Here is an 18,252-nt window from a genome sequence, read left to right on the forward strand (position 1 = left end):
CATTTTTATGAAACTTAAACAAGTGAATTAAATTAAAATGAGCACTATGACGTTTTTTTTTTTAACGTTAAGCACTATGACATAAAACACAATAGAATGTATATACAAGACAAGTTATTCAAGCCCAAATCATTGATTAAATAAAGGAAATTATACCCTATACCCCTACATACATACTTTCACCCCTACAAATCTTTGAAAATTCCAAATTTATCCTTTTTGTCATTTAACGGTGTAGACATTAATTTCTCACCCCTCAGCTCACTTTCAATATTTTCCAATCCTGAATGAGTTCACCCCCACTTACAATCCCATATGTATTTCTCGTACAGCTGCTTTAAACACGAACTAGTATTTGTTTCTCCAAAAATCATTATCAAACTTTTCCGAATTCAAACAAATTTTAGGAACATTCATGTTTATGTTTCAGGAATCTATACTGAAAGTCTTTACAAATCCTTTTCCAATAGAAGCATTAATCAAACAGCCTAACTTGATTAAAAAACAAATCAGCCTTACTTGATTAAAACAAAGAATTAATAAAAACACAAGAAATTAATAAAATAATACCAAACTAGAAGAATCGTAAAAAGTTTCAATTGCAACCTTTTCTATTATTAAAAAGTTTCTGTCCAAAAAAAAAGAGAATAAGAGTTTCGATCATAGTGGTAAAGGATTCAGTTCCGGAATTTTATGTAACCATGGAAAACCCAAAAAACCGATGAATGAATCAGAGAACGAATACAAACATCAGGAAACCTGCAACTCAATACAATTCATTCATGTAAATGAAAAATAATTTGGAAGACAAGGAACGGTTCAGGTAATGCACAATGTTATCCAGAAAAAGTGGGGTGAACAAGTGAAAAAATGACTGAATTTTATTTTAGATAAAGGGTAAATTGGGTAATTTGAGTTAAATGTTGGGGTCAAGGTATAAATGTAGGGGTGTGAGGTAAAACTTCCTTAAATAAAACATTCACATGGACATAATTTATGTTACTAAGAATAAAACATCCTTTTAAGAGCAATCATGATTTTAGAAAACCAAATTTAAATTACAAAATTGAGACATTTTTTCATTCAATTATAGCTCAAAAGCCACTATTAGGCCAATGTCCTTCTTTTGTATTTTTGAATATATCTTGTAGACTAAAGAAGAAGTTCTAGTGCTTGATAGCCAAATTCATTTACTATGTTATCCGCTTGTATGATCAATTTTTGTCTACTGATATTTGTAAGTTAATTCCATCATTGATCAATGAGATAGCAGAATTTCACCATTTGAAATTAGAGAACATCCTTCAACTAACTAATTGAAATTTACATCCACATAACCCCAAACTAATGATTTAAAAATCGAACCGAAAAAACTATGTTGAACCAAAGAACCTGTCAGCTCGTTGGTTGGCTTGGTTATGATTCTACCTTAATATAATTGAACCAGATGGAACCGGTTGAACTGCTGTTGCATGATTCATCTCGTTATTATTATTTTATTTTTTTTATTTTATTTTTGGCATCTGGTTAGTCATTGTTGGATTGAATCATGATTAATCGGATCATAAAATAAAATAATGATTTAATGGTTTTTGTCATGATAATAATGAGATTGAGGAAAGAAGAACAAGGATCAATGGAGCAAACTAATTATCCATTCACTTTTTTTCCCTACAAAGGGAAATACAAGACACTGAAAAACGAAATACAAGACATTGAGTTAAAGAAATGTATTTAAACTAAGAAATCAATAAAAGATTGGGGGTCCTATGAGACACCAACACAGACACAAACACCAAACCCTACGCTCCGAACTAGTAATGAATTGAAAAATAAAAAAATAATGAAAGTAATCACATGTGTCGGTGTCTGGTGTCGGACACCGACACATGTTAGACATCATACACATTCAATATGAAGGGTCAGTGCTACGCAGCTTGTATCAATCTAATTTTGAATAGCAGGATAATCATGTGATGGAGCAGCAGCATGAGAATGATTTAGGACATCATACAGAACAAGCGAATCGAAAACACCAGGTTGTGTCAGCCATGCAGTCAGCACTTCTCCAGGAGACACCAATCTTCCCAAATTATTCTCATAAATTCTGAAAGGTGAACCCATGCCGTTAAGGAGTGCTTGAACAGCCTTTTTCAATGTTCCTTCTCCCATTATTTTACTGTGCTTACCCCAACCAGTTAAAATGCTACAACAAAAAAATGAAATTGTGATCAATAATTTAATCATCTTACTAATCCAATTAAATGAAAACAATAAAAAATTCATAGGTAGTAAAGATCCGTACTTCACAAACATAGGCAGTTGAATGCCTTGAAAAAGAGAACTATGCAAACTGAGCAACCATGAATGAACCATTGCACAAGCGGCACCACAAGACATCAGATGCAGATCCAAGCAAGAAATTGACCATTCGCCTTTCCACACATTTCGGCGTCTCCCTTCAATTACAACCATTTCAGCTCCGCGTCTCTGATGTCAATAACAAATTTTATTGTAAAAAAATAGACAATTAGAATGTTAGATAAATAAATCAGAAAAATTAACAGAAGCAAAACTAGCAAATTACTAATGGCTGGACTTTTTACCTGACCAAAGTGCCACAGCATATCAGTGAGGGAATTATAAAAGGCAGACGAAGTTGAAGGATCCATGCGCATGATTTCATCGAACAGAGTCTCAGCACTAAACCATACTTGTTCTCTGTAACCCATCAACAGTCCATTGGTTACGCCATACACCTGATTATCAAACAAGCGGAGCGTGTCTAACAACAGTGAAGCATCTTCATATGAATTGCAGCGACTGCATCAAAATGGATCAAATTATATGGTTTGAAAATGGTTATAATTCATGCAAGAATATCAACGCACACATTACAAAAGATGTATAATTCAAAAAATATTGTCAAAGTATTTACCTGCAAGCATTTAAAATGGCTGAAAATGTGACAACATTTGGTTTAATGTTCAGCTCATGCATTTTTTGAAAGAGCCACAATATGCACTGTTTGTCTTGTCGTCCACTTGTATTCTTCTTTATCTGACCAGCTTTTTCTGCAGCAAGCTGCTCGAACATCTTCAAAATCCGGTCCTCCCCTGGCTTATTCTGAAAAGCCCCATCAATAAGCATAGGAGGCGATTTTTCAATCGGATGGTCAATGGCATCAGAAGATCCATTTACTCCATATTCCAAAGTTGGCGATGGTTGAGATGCATCAATTATGGAGTTGAACGTGACCACATTTGGCTTTATTCCTTTCTCCATCATTGCTATAAGCAACATAATAGAAGACTCCATTAACCCGTTTTTGCATAGTGTATCTATGATTGCACTATAAAAGACGACATCAATCTCCAATCTTGCCATCTTGAACTCTCTATAAACATCCATCGCTTCCTGAAACATTTCACCTTTAGTGTACATATCGATCATTGTAGAGTAAGTTAGCGTATTTGGATATATATTCCGTGCCTTCATCTCTTCAAACAGTCTTCTAACTTCATCATACATGCCATGCTTGCCATACCCGGACAAAAGAGCATTGTAGGTTACTACATCTCTGTTGATTCCAGTTCTCTCCATCTCTTTGCACTTCTCAATAGCTTCATCAAGATTGCCGAGCTTCGCGTAGATTCCTACTAGTGTGTTATAGGACACTCTATCAAGACAAACAGATCGGAGCTTCATTTCTTCGTACAGGTTTAGGGCATCTTCCAAGAGGTTGGCCTTGGCATAGCCATCCATCATTGCACTGTAAGTGACCACATTTGGCCAAACTCTCTTCGACGACATCTCTTCGAATACCCTTCTGGCCAAATCAATTTGGCCTGCCTTACACAAGGTGTCCAAATATGTGTTATAAGTAAACACATCGGGAACAATACGCCTGTGGTCCATTTCACTCAATAATTTTTGAGCCATTTCCCACATGCCCTTCGATGCGCAAACAGAAAGGAGTGAATTGTAAGTAAGCCGATCTGGCATTATGCCGTTGGCTATCATTTCATCATAAAACTTAACAACTACATCAAAACTCACTTCCCCTTTTGCCCCAGCATCAATGATTGAATTGTACGTTATCACATTAGGTACAACTCCCCAGCTACTCATGGACCTGAACAAATCCACAGCATCAAGGAAGCGCCCATTTCGGCCAAAAGCACTAATCATGGCCGAAAAGGAATACACAGTGCTTCCATACCCTTCAAGCCTAGCTCTTTCAAACAATCCCAAAGCAAGATTAATCTCCCCTAACCTACCAAGAGTGCCAATCATAGCACTAACTAACTTACCTTTATCAACCCTCCCATTTTGTTTCGACATAATGAAATCAAAACACTTTGTAGCATGCAAAAGACTACGAGTATTACCAAACTCTTTTAGCATATAAATATAATCTTCAACCTTCCATAACTTATGTTCATATGTAATAAAAACATTATCAATAGCAGCAACATTGTTACCAGCTTTGAACAGAAAGCTAAGTGCCTCGTCAGCCGCAGCACTGTGAGCATGTTTGTTTGGAGTCACCCTCGGCATTCCAGAATGCATCTTGGCTGCGTACCACGTTGACCTCCTGCCAGAAAATTCAGGAGCCAATCTTGATTGCCTTCCTTCCAGAAAAGTGGAGGAATATGCAGCTCTTCCTCTGCCATTGCCCCTGCCACCAGCAGCACCACCACCAGCAGCAGCAGCAGCACTTTTATTGGCACCTACTTCAGCAACAGCAACAGCAGCTAAAGGTGCAGAGTGTGAGTTGGAATAGTGCCTAGACGACGAAGACCAACAATCTCTAGGACGTTTATGAGTACTGTGGTGACTATGTCTAATGTTTTGTTGATTTTGGTGATCGTGTTTATGATTTTCAGCATGTCTAGGAGCAGCAGGGAGTAAGGAGTGGTTTGGTGGAGGGGTTGGTGTAGAAGTCATTGTAGAAAAAAGCTAAAAGGGTATCTAAAACTTTTGGCTAAGGAAGAGCTTTTAGCTTCACTACACAAGAATCAATGAAGTGAAAGCTTGAAGCAAGACAAAGGAGAGAGATTATGGTTGTGTTGGTGTGAGGAAAACGGCTGAGAGTGAAGGGGTATTTATAGGATGATTGAGGAACCTTCTTCAACTTATTTCCATTCATGGCTTTCATAGCTTTTCTCTGGTTTACACTTCTGGCTTTTTAACCACTCTATCTAGTCACATAGATTTCTATATCAATAATAGGATAAGATCATTTCTTTTTCATTAAACAAGTGTTTTTAACAATTTTTTTATCCTCAACTTTTAACCATGTTTCTCTTAAAAAAAAATTACCACATAAACAAAATAATATATATGAATGGCGTCCATGACTTTATTTAATTTAATTTGTTCAAGTATTTATTTTTTTCGGTAAATATGTCTCTTTAGAAAATATAGAATGTTAAGTTTTAGTTCTTACATAAGTCTTATTGAGATCATTTTTTGTATAATTTTCATATAAAAATATGAGATTGTATTTTAGTCACTGTGCATAATCCCTACAAAGCTGGATATTGTTAATTTTATAGGGATTAAAAGTATATTTAAGTATTTTTGTTACAACCATAATTTTATAATGGAAAGGATGCTTAAGGTTTTTATTTTACCTTAGTGTTGGAAAAATAGGTTAAAGTAACACTAGTCTCATTATAATATGTTAAGATCAAAACAACGCAAATTTAATCTTCACAGCTGTTGAAATTCCTTTCCAGGTCATCAGGACAAAACAATTCATTTCGTGTCGAGAACGACAAATATTATAAGTATACACTTAAATTTTTTGCCAATTAGGGTTGTGATTGGCTTAATTTGATGAATACATTAATGGAGAGTTATTAAAGTATTCAGCGTATCTGTTCAATATATTATTACATAAAATTTGGTAACTATATTGATGACCTTCTCTGTTCACATCTTTCGAGGTAATTCACTTCGTGTTCAGAAAGACGACAATAAGTCTTATTGAGATCATTTTTTGTATAATTTTCATATAAAAATATGAGCTCGTAATTTAGTCACTGTGCATAATCCCTACAAAGCTGGATATTGTTAATTTTATAGGGATTAAAAGTATATTTAAGTATTTTTGTTACAACCACAATTTTATAATGGAAAGGATGCTTAAGGTTTTTATTTTACCTTAGTGTTGGAAAAATAGGTCAAAGTAACACTAGTCTCATTATAATATGATAAGATCAAAACAACGCAAATTTAATTTTCACAGCTGTTGCAATTCCTTTCCAGGTCATAAGGACAAAACAATTCATTTTGTGTCGAGAACGACAAATATTATAAGTATACACATAATTTTTTTGCTAATTAGGGTTGTGATTGGCTTAATTTGATGAATGGAGAGTTATTAAAGTATTCAGCGTATCTGTTCAATATATTATTACATAAAATTTGGTAACTATATTGATGACCTTCTCTGTTCACATCTTTCGAGGTAATTCACTTCGTGTTCAGAAAGACGACAATAAGTCTTATTGAGATCATTTTTTGTATAATTTTCATATAAAAATATGAGCTCGTAATTTAGTCACTGTGCATAATCCCTACAAAGCTGGATATTGTTAATTTTATAGGGATTAAAAGTATATTTAAGTATTTTTGTTACAACCACAATTTTATAATGGAAAGGATGCTTAAGGTTTTTATTTTACCTTAGTGTTGGAAAAATAGGTTAAAGTAACACTAGTCTCATTATAATATGATAAGATCAAAACAACGCAAATTTAATTTTCACAGCTGTTGCAATTCCTTTCCAGGTCATAAGGACAAAACAATTCATTTCGTGTCGAGAACGACAAATATTATAAGTATACACTTAATTTTTTTGCCAATTAGGGTTGTGATTGGCTTAATTTGATGAATACGTTAATGGAGAGTTATTAAAGTATTCAGCGTATCTGTTCAATATATTATTACATAAAATTTGGTAACTATATTGATGACCTTCTCTGTTCACATCTTTCGAGATAATTCACTTCGTGTTCAGAAAGACAACAATAACTCTTATTGAGATCATTTCTTGTATAATTTTGATATAAAAATATGAACTCGTTTTTTAGTCACTGTGCATAATCCCTACAAAGCTGGATATTGTTAATTTTATGGGGATTAAAAGTATATTTAAGTATTTTGTTGCAACCATAATTTTATAATGGAAAGGATGCTTATGGTTTTTTTTTTTTACCTTAGGGTTGGAAAAATATGTTAAAGTAACATTTAATTTTATAATATGTTAGTTTCCTTATTGACATATCATATATTTTAAATATTTCCGAAATACAACCACAAAAAATCCTATCAAGTCATATTACTAACATTTAACTACTCATATAAGAGTCAAGTGATGTCATAAAATAGTGAGTTTTGACTGAACTAGTCTCATTATAATATGTTAAGATCAAAACAACGCAAATTTAATTTTCACATCTGTTGAAATTCCTTTCCAGGTCATAAGGACAAAACAATTCATTTCGTGTCGAGAACGACAAATATTATAAGTATACACTTAAATTTTATGCCAATTAGGGTTGTGATTGGCTTAATTTGATGAATACGTTAATGGAGAGTTATTAAAGTATTCAGCGTATCTGTTCAATATATTATTACAGAAAATTTGGTAACTATATTGATGACCTTCTCTGTTCACATCTTTCGAGATAATTCACTTCGTGTTCAGAAAGACAACAAAATTAAAATATTTAATTTACTATTTACTGATTAAAATTATTATTGGTGTACTAAATATCTAGATTAATGAATGACAGATATAATTACGGAGTGAATAGGCTATTTCATTCCCGAATTTGCACGTACTGGTTAATTTCATCCTTGATTTTTTTCATAATAGCCATCAGGTCCCTAAATTTTACGAATGTCAATCAATTGAGTCCCTCCGTCAAGTTGGGTCGTTAACGGCGATGACATGGAATGTTAACCGGTGACGTGGCTTGCCAAGTCAGAAGCCACATGTTCAGGAACTAATTTGACCGAAAGTGAAAAAAGTCCAGGGACAAAATTGACCGAATTGGAAAAAAATTGTTGCTTTAGGACCGTTATACAACGATTCTTTCCTCCCCATTATATATATATATATATATATATATATATATATATATATATATATATATATCTGAAACCCTAATTTTTTAATATCTCATTTACACTCCGAAATCCCCAAAATTTATTTCATAAAATTTGTTCAAATTTCATCCAAAATGATGGGTGGTGGTCCTATGGTCAACAACAGCTCTCAAAGTCGAGCTTCATCTTCAAAGCATCATCGGAAAGGTCACTATCTAATTCAGATAGTATAGCTTGTCCTTATTGACCACGTGTAGAGACAAACAAAGAACTTCAAGAACAATTGGAATGAAACGAATAATTTCTTTTCAAGCAAAGGAATTTCAAATGACCTTTAAACAACTTAACCATATTAGTAAACATTTCAACGTCTATGATCAAGCTTCTCTAGGACTCAAATAATACATTGGCACCTCTCCAACGTCTCTCAGATTTCTCTCTATAAGTAATTGAAGACTCGAAGAAATTAACAAGATTCTACATAGAATTTCTTACAAACTTTGTAAATAAAGGTTGTTGCCAATACTAGGCGTTTTACATACACAGGTTTGAGTTTGTATATGACTAACGTAAAGTCCTCTCTAAGAAAGGATAAAACAATAGAATTTAATATTAATTCAAGAGTATTTCACACTACCTGATTGATTTACATCAAGATCTACATTACACTCAATTAAGAGGATATTACAAAGTATTTCCAAATCATGTTCTTGGTTTTTTTTTTCTTTCAAAATTTCCTTTTGTAAAAGAACATATCACTTTCTTTTTAAGTGTGGTGTATTAAACACCTACATGGATTCTTCCTCTACATAAAATTAGTGAAGGATCTATGATGAGAGTATTAAGAACAACATCAAAGTATATTGAGTATCTTCTCTTTTATACTTGAAAGAATACTACCGTTGGATAATGAGGCAAAGTCGTGTACAAAGATTCGTTGCAATAGATTGTACGACTTGTACTATTTGACCATTGTCTTCATTTTTTTGAATGTAATCTCTTTATCATTCAGCTATTATTCAAACAGAGCTTGGGGCATGATATTTAGTTATATCGTTGCATCAGATCAATGTGTCCACATTGATTGCTTATGATAAATGGTTGTATCAATCATCCAGAAGATAGCTTGGTCAGATGGTTGAACTTTTCTTAGCGTTGACGATACAGAGGATACTCATATCTAGACGATGGCTTTGAAACCTTTAGCACAATTGATTCTTTACAATGATTTCCCATTGACCGTAAGATTATCTTATGTGCTTCCTTTGAACGTGATCAACTTATTTTGGAGGGGGGGTGGTCTGGTTCTTTTGTCTTTGGTTTTCTTATCGTTCTTTGGACCTAGTTGGTTCGTTTATTTTCTGTCCCTTATCTCTTTTATTTTGATAGATTAAATTCACACCATACACATGCATAGTTTTCATTTTACATACATTCTTAACCATGTTTCAGAATCATTGTCTTAACCTTATTCCGAAGTTGTAAGTAAACCAAAAAATTTAAAGAGTCATAATTCAACCCCTTCTTTTCTTACGACTGTTATTTTTACTTCACACTCTACCCATTTCATCAGCTTCAATAATTCTCCTCTCATCAAACCATAAACCACCACCACTTCAAATTTTACCCACCCTCCCTGCATTTTAGCTTCAATGGCAACATGACCCTTTTATTTCATTTCGATGCACAATGGGGTCACCCAACAACCTTCAACCCCCACATCTCAACGGATTCATGTTGCTAAAGAATCTTGATTTTCTCGATTTTGATTGGTTTTTATGGATATAAAAGCTGCAGATAAAGAGATCAAAGACTAATGGAAATATGAATATAGAACAATCAGCTCCTTCCTTAATTTTCCAGCACCGATGAAACACGAACACAACTGATGAATTCCCCACACAGAAAGCTGATGAATTAAAATTCTATGAAACACGAACACAAACATCGGACACAACACTTATACCAACACACCGAAACTGATAATAATTTGAGAAAATGACAAAATTCAGTGTAATCATAGGTGTCGGTGTATGTCGGAGTAAGACACCGACACATGCCCGACATCAGGACATACCTAATCCGGGGAGTGTCCGGGTTTGATTTCCCTCAAGCGGTTGGAAGCCTTTTTGAAGTAAACTCCATACTACTGCTAGGAGTCTAGGACTGTATTCAAACATCGATTATAGCATTGCGGAATTGGAACAAGCCACTGTTGTTCCAGGAAACACTATCTAGTATAAAATGTTGTCAAATATAACACTGTAACAGAGGAATGTGAGAAAATCGCTATTTTCCGAGATTCACAGTCATCAACCTTGCATCTTACTATGAAGTGTGATTTTTTCAATAAATTTTATTATTTCATCTCTGAGGACAATAATGGACTTGAAGGGCAAGGTATGGTCGGAGAAAAAACATAACAATATCAATTTTGTGTTTACTCTATATAGTTTGTGTTTTTAATTATGGTTTCCATTTATGTTGTGATTCTACATATTAAAGCATTGAAATCGTTTTCGGTCTAAAAACAATGCAACAGTCATAAATGAAGAACCCAAACCTATAATTGTAAAAAAAATAAAGATGTATGTTTTTCAAGTAGACTCTAACTAGAGCAAATTGTTTATCTTATGAATGAATACAAAATAAATGCTCCAAATACCATAAAGACGGCATGGTTCTCTGCACCATCCCTAATCAGTTATCACACACACCATAGGTTAGCTCAAACTTCATTTTCTTCCTTTGACTTCTTCGGAATATCTGTCAAAGCAGCATTAGATGATTACCTTTTTGACTCTATTGCCTTCTCACCTTTCATTCATTTTTTCTTACTTTTCTTCTCTACAATTTCATCTTCGTCGTTTTTAATTACTCTATTTTCTATGGAATCAACAATAACTATCATTCTATACTGCTCTTAGCTTTAGATCATATGAACATCTTATATATGATTACCTTTTATTACTTAGAGAAAGAAGTACTACTTATAACATGTAGGATGCTATATATTCATGGAAGAAGATAGAATATTGATGATAATTGAAAAGCAACCATTGCCAAATTTCTGAACATTTTGCTGGAATATAATAAAAATTGATCTAATAGAGTCTCCCTACTCTCAAATGTAATAATTCACCAAAGTAATCTAATGTTATTAAGCAAGAATCGCGAATAATCAATAATTTGAAATGTTTTTTTAATAAGAAAATGTTGGTTTAACTCTTTCAACATAACTCGTCCCTTCGATAGCGTGGCGTGCGTAAATTTCCATAGAGGGTGCGTGCATTTGAAAAAAATAAAAAAGAAAACATGACAAAAGTGTAACCAAAAAAAAAAAAAAACCAGACATGACAAATAGAGGAACATACTCCCCTTAGTCTTTTCTCAAGAAGTAAACCATGACAGAATACCAAAATAAACTATGATCATTCAAATCACTAAAACAAAACAAAATATTTCAAACACCAAAATAAAAATATCCTTTCTCATAACCATCCTCCGTAATCAGTTTTCACACCATAGTTACAAGAAATAATGTTGATGAAAAATGAAAAAGAACAATCCTCTAATCGGTTATCACTCACACCATAGGTTATCTCGAGCTTCCTTTTTCTACCTTTGGCTTCTTCAGGGGGCGAGCATTAGATGACAAATTAGCCTGAACATGTCTACTACCTGCATGTACATGCACATATAATAAAAAAGTAGTTAGCACATATTAAAAATTATTTAACAAACAAGTGACCAAGATTACACACCCTTCATGACTCCTACTTTCTTCCCTTCTCACCTTTTGTTCATTTTAAATTACTTAATTTTCTTGACATTAACCGTCCTTACTCCACATTACCCTTGGATCATATGAAGATCCAAAATACATACAGTTACCTTATGGAAAATTAGTACTATTTGTTATATTAAATGCAGAGGTCATCTAATATTTTTATAAGCATGAGTTGCGTAGCACATTTGAGTAGATTAAAATAGTCGGTGATTTCTCCTTAATTGTTAAATTAAAAAAGTGTTAGTGATGTAATGGCTATGTTAGTTTACACAAGTATTTCAAATATGAAAATAGTATGCAGGCACAAACCAGTCAATTCTAAAGATAATATACAAATAAGTGTTAAATATGTTGTTGGTCCCTCTAAATATACCAACTTCCATTTTTAATCACTCTTCAAATTCCTTCAAAATTTGGTCTCTAAATTTTGGTTAACAAAAGTTCACTTAACATGTTCGAAGCGACTATTTTTGAAGAATTTTATAGATGAACTTTAATATTGTGTTTATTATAATTAAAATGTAGGATGATATTATGTTTGGTCTAATATACTAACCAATGAACTGGTTGAGGCCGTTTGTCAAGGCAGATTTTGAGGTCAATGAAGCTCTAAGTATGCTGAGACCCTGCAACCACATGAAATCAAATATGGTGAGTTGTTATGAATCTAATACAGGAAATATTAAACTGAAAGACGAACATACTCCCTTTTACCTCCTTCTGGCCAATATTAACGACCATTTCCTCCACGTCATTAAGGGGGACCTTCATTCTTTCAAGATATGAAATACCATCAATGGATGACATTGGAGTCACAACTAATTCGTCTGTCACCATAAATGTTAATGGTGTTCCAGCATATCCACCTGTAATAGGGGATTTAGGATCAACAAATTTGTATGACATATTTTTTGCCTTATAATTGTTTTTAGGTATCGGTAATATCTGGTTCCTGAGTTCAGATTGAGCAGAAATGGTTGGACTGGTTAGTATGTCTTTGAAAAGCTGTGACCTCAAACACTTGTCTGAACTCAACTCAGTCACGCTCTTATATAAATTATCAATGCAGCTTACAAAAGAGAATCCTTGGGGAATATGCAACACTGCTCCTAAGGGAAAAGTGAGAAAACTAAAAACAAAATCAGCAAAATCTTCCTCAGCTTCAAGAAAAAAAATCTGTTTACTTGATTTTCTTCTCAGTACTTTCACAACCATTTCATCAGATTCTTCCTCTTCTTTACCAATATTAACTTCCAATTGGTTACTTAGAACTAAATCTTCAACAAAATGTTCCTTTTTAAATATAAAGTCCGACAAAGGAGTTTTTGAGACCAATGACAATTTGAGAAGATCAACCACCTGTTCAAACCACATATTGAAGAATTAGTGAGAGAAAAAACAATAATAATAATCAACAAAAAATATGTCATACAAACACAGAACAGCAAAAGATACCTCTTTCTTGGTGATGTTGATATTGACGGTTTGTTTATCAATAGCATCAATGTCATTGACTCCAAGCTTCTGAAGGAGATTTAAACTTGTCGTAACAACATTTGGCATAACATAAAGATCATCAGATATGATAAACGTTGACATTTCCTTAACAAAACCGATTTCTTTACTCAAAATCCGGGATTTTTCTCGGTTCAACAGCTTTCCACAAATACATTTTTGATCCCTAAAGTAACTCAAACAGTACCTATTGTCCACATATAAACATGACACGTTCTCGCAGAGGTAGTAGGACTTCAAGGACTCGGTATTGTCAATGTTCAATTTCATATTCCAGCAATAAGCACCCGCTGAGTTGTTCGGATTGAGTAGCATTTCCTTGCAGGTGTGTGACCATAGATATTGTGTATCGAGATCTGACACACTTTGATACAGTGAGCTTATGCTGCCAAATTTCACAGCTTCAATATTTGAGTCCTTAGCCACAAGTTTTGCAAGGGTCCCTAAAGGCAATGATAAGAAGCTCAAAAGAACATCAACAAAATCCTTTCCTGCCTCTGCAAACAGAACTTTGTTTTTCTCCCTTAGCACCACAACTCTAAGGGAAACTTTGTCGACTTGCTCAGCTGAGGAATTTTCAGCCATGGTAAGAATCTCAGAACACAGTCAGATAACCTGAAACATATTTAAAGAATTTTTTTTATAAGCTTATAACTTGTTTACTTAAGATTTCCTGTTCAAGTAACCTGTAACAAACAAGGTTATACTGTCAACCACCTCTATAACATATGCAGGTTGTTACTAATGACACGATTTGGAATAAATCAGTTCCGTTAAAATTATCTCTTTTTTGTTTAGAGGATACTACGTATCTGGATTCCTACAAAAGATAATTTCGTTATGGGAGGAGTAATTCAACAAAATTCTAATGTGTGCGTTGGTGGTCGGAGATCAATGGAAAGTACTCACCATCTATTCGTGGGTTGCAATTTCCGTGCCCATTTGGGTCGCGGTCCTCGCGAATCAATGGATAAGTGTTCATATAGGGAATCCTTTACATTTGAGAGCAGTCTCTAAATATAATTGGTCTGTATTACAAGTGATTTGGCTAGCTTGTGCATGGTAATTTGGAAAGAACGAAATTGTAGTTTCTTCGACAAAAGGAAAACTCAATACAACATTAGTTTTATAAAGTAAATCTATTATCTTATTCATTGTTGAAAGCAAAAAACTTAGTTACAGTTTTTCATCTTCACCATTGGTGGTTCAACTCTTATGGGTTTGAGTATTGTTTTTTAGTCTTAGATTTAGTGTTGCTGTGTTGAGCTACTAATTGACTTTGTGAACTCTTTCCTAAACCTTCAGTTTAACATAGCTGTGAACTTAATTAAGTCGGTTGGGACATTGCATAATATACGCAGGGACAGATTCCAACCCAGACACTCCATTTATTTTCCTTAAAAAAGAATTTCTAGTTATTAGTACTTGCCAAAAAACATTGTAACCAAAAAAAAAGTACTTGACAAAAAAATACTACCTTTGGATTAAATTAATTTATTATATTTTGACTTGCTAAAAAATTAAAAAATAAATAAAAGAAAATACCTAAAAACAAAAAGAGCTATAACGAGAAGAAAAATAAACGAGAAAGAGAAGAGAAGGTGGAAAAAAAAGGTACAAGGTAATAATAGAATGAGAAGATGAAAAAGCATTCGATAATAGAAAGAAGAAAGAGAAAAACTTGATAAACCTGAACAGTAAAGGTGAGAAGACGATAACAGCTTCGAGTCGTTTGGGTTTTTCTTGATAAGCGGGGGCCGACCAACAATATACTTCAAAATTTGGACTGAAAATTTTAGAGACAAGTCATGGTTTTATAACATGGACCTGTCTTAAATAAATGAGGGTTTACCCCTTCTAGGGTATAAAATCTTTGTTGCATATTTTTTTTTCGTATCCATGACAAATATTTGCTTCTTATCTTTTTGATATTTATTATTGTTAAATATTTATCCCGTGTTTTTATATTAATCATAACAAATACTTTTCTGGCACTTTTTATATATTAATGATAAATATTTGTTCCTTTTTTTATATATATCAATGACTTTTTCTACGTATTAGTGACACATATTTGTCCATTATTATTTTTAATAATTATCAATGATGAATGATTTTTCGTATTTTTTTTTATATTATTTAGGGTCAAAGTATTTGTTACTCCCTCGTCCCTTTTCATAGGAGTACTTTACAAAAATCAACGTACTAAGAAAAGTTGTCGGAGTAATAAAGTTATCTCATATGTGTGTGATTATTACTAGAGTACCCTTATTTAATGTTAACTTTTCATGTATCAAGACAAATTAGTAGTATTAATAAGGATATATTTGGAAAAAGAGGAATCAATGCGTCTAAGAATTTGTACATGATCTTATATTTAGGGACTATTTTTTTTTTTAAACTACTCTTATAAAAAAGGATGGAGGGAGTATGTTTTTTATGTTCAAATCAGTTAATGAGTATTGAGTGTTATGGATAAAAGAGTGATGTGTGTAAATTTTAAGCTTCAACGACTTCTTGATTTACTTGTTCATTGAAGTAAAACTTGAATAAAATTGAAGTGTGAAAAAAATTATAGTTAAGTTTTTGAGGGAAGAAAATTATAGTTAATGTTTTATATTTGTTCTCATTTTTATTTAAGTGATATTTAAAAAACACTAATTTTAACTAATTATATCGTCACCATCAATTGCATTGTGTATTAATTTTATAATTAACACAAATTAGTATATTATAATCATTCTTGTTTTTTTAGAGGAAAAGACTTGTAGTTTTTCATTCATCAAAATATGTAATACAATTTGATATGTTAATCAGTACCTGAAAACTAGTGGATAATGTGGTTGTTTTAGATAACTGACGGGTAACCACATTTGCTTAACTTCGTACAAACCCCACACATGACTTTTCATAATATAACTAAAGAGCATTTTCACAGTTTTTAATAATAAGGTTAATTAAGTTTTTAGTCCCGGTAAATATTCACAGTTTTGTTTTTAATAGTCCCTGTAAATATTCACAGTTTTGTTTTTAATCCCTGCAAAATAAAATCACACTTTTTAGTCCCTATGACATTTTTCTTAAGCATTTTAGGGACTAAAAATGCTGATGGAAAAATTTTATTGGGACTAAAAATGCTGATGGAAAATTTTATAGAGACTAAAAAGTGTGATTTTATTTTGTAGGGACTAAAAACAAAATTCTGAATATTTATAGGGACCATTTACTTAATTAACCCTTAATAATACTATGTTTTATATAATGAAAACCATCAACAACTCTCTTAGCATCTAGCTCAAAATCCACATGTCTAAGATTAAGCTCATGAACCCATTTTAGAGAAGATAATAATCCAAAAACTCCACCCACATGAACCTCAAGAATTGGGATAAACCATTCAGGTTTAGCTACAACAAATGTACCTGTCGCATATGTTGGTTGATATGATGAAAAATAATTCACAAAAAATTATTTTTGTGAATCTTACTCAACCTTAAGGATACATTTGATATGATAAACAATAAGTACTCAACAAAACACCACATGATAGAACAACACAACACAAGACAGAACAACGCATGACAAATTTTTATGGTATTCAATAATATTTGGTCTTAAATAATTTTTGGTGGACAAAAGACTCTTTTGATATTTTAGACAACTTGTACATGAGACAAAAAGTTGTGTTGTGATTTAGTGAAGGACAAAAATTCCAGTTTTTGTCACGTCCTTTGCCTTCAATTTGTCCTTCATTTTTTAGCAGATCGCCATTTACTTTTTAGAAAAACAATGTGTGAAAATTGAGAAAACATGAGGGAAAAAATGAAGAGGATCTACTCCCTCTTTTTACACCTATTGCTTTCTCATCATTAACTTTATTTGCGCACCCCTATCATTGGTTTTTTTTAATGTCTCATTTGTTCCCTTTCTTCAAACTACAGACGTTGAGAAAGGAATCTTGTCCCTCGATTCGGGCTTTCTTAACTGATTAGCGTTAAATACAATTGCTTTTGCATTTTTGCTACTGTACCAAGAAATGCTTATAAAATGAAGAGTTAAAAATAACAAATATAATTGTGTTTCATTGTATGTCTAGTAAATTTTATTGGGTAAGTAGAAATGGAAAACTATTCCTACTCGCCAAAACGACATGTGTCTCGCCTCCTTTATCTTGGTAGTGCATTGAGGGCACCGTGGTGGCCCACGTCCGGATGCTTGCTTCCCATTTTGCGGCATGATATGTTGACAAAGTCCAAAGTGTGGATCATTCGAATAAAACGTGCTACTGTACTCATCGTTCCTTCCTTGCGGTTGATTGTGCTATAAACATGGAGTGTGGTTTTGATGATTTATTATCCACTTCTATTGAGATTTTACTCATTCTGAGATCTTCAACACCCACCTAGTAGACTTAAGAAAGAATCGGCTATGTCTGACCTCTAATTGCCTATATGCTGATTTTGACTAACATGATCATTATTTTTAAGTTTAAACATAAATATATGAAGATTTTAGATGCATTGTTTTTAAATTGGAAATGCAATTTTTCAAAACAAAAATAGGAAATGCAACTATTATCTATAGCTTGAAAATCCAAATATCAAAGTTTAGGCGAAACTTTCCTGTCGCTCTGGTCTTGATTGGTAATCTACAACGAGTCTTCCTTCCAGATCTATCTGTTTGTCCTTCCTCTTATAGTAATGGAATTTTGGCTAAAGATTAACCAAGAACTTGGTTTGATTAGGAAGTATTTACTGCGTTGATCACATTCTCATTATGGGAAAGAAAAAGCGGTCACAACACGAATACTACTCCCTTGAATC

At 33.0% G+C, this 18,252-nt stretch overlaps 2 protein-coding genes across 2 annotated transcripts; both read right to left on the minus strand.

Annotated features, from left to right (window-relative positions):
- Positions 1-1,637: 1,637 nt before the first annotated feature.
- Positions 1,638-5,243, minus strand: LOC146907819 (uncharacterized). Its single transcript, XM_085726205.1, has 4 exons — positions 2,939-5,243; positions 2,607-2,823; positions 2,306-2,490; positions 1,638-2,206 (listed from the first exon to the last, which is right to left on the minus strand). Exons 1-4 carry the CDS (start codon positions 4,948-4,950, stop codon positions 1,948-1,950), a joined length of 2,673 nt encoding a protein of 890 aa, XP_085582331.1. The 5' UTR covers positions 4,951-5,243; the 3' UTR covers positions 1,638-1,947.
- Positions 5,244-12,154: 6,911 nt separating this feature from the next.
- LOC146907820 (uncharacterized) lies at positions 12,155-15,195 on the minus strand. Its single transcript, XM_085726207.1, has 4 exons — positions 15,120-15,195; positions 13,370-14,044; positions 12,629-13,273; positions 12,155-12,540 (listed from the first exon to the last, which is right to left on the minus strand). The coding sequence occupies exons 2-4, from the start codon at positions 14,012-14,014 to the stop codon at positions 12,466-12,468; spliced, it is 1,365 nt and encodes a 454-aa protein (XP_085582333.1). The 5' UTR covers positions 14,015-14,044; positions 15,120-15,195; the 3' UTR covers positions 12,155-12,465.
- Positions 15,196-18,252: the final 3,057 nt, after the last annotated feature.

The sequence above is a fragment of the Medicago sativa genome, chromosome 7 (genome assembly GCF_051527215.1).
Source record: "Medicago sativa cultivar Bolivia chromosome 7, Bolivia_mono, whole genome shotgun sequence".
NCBI classification, from domain to species: Eukaryota; Viridiplantae; Streptophyta; class Magnoliopsida; order Fabales; family Fabaceae; genus Medicago; species Medicago sativa.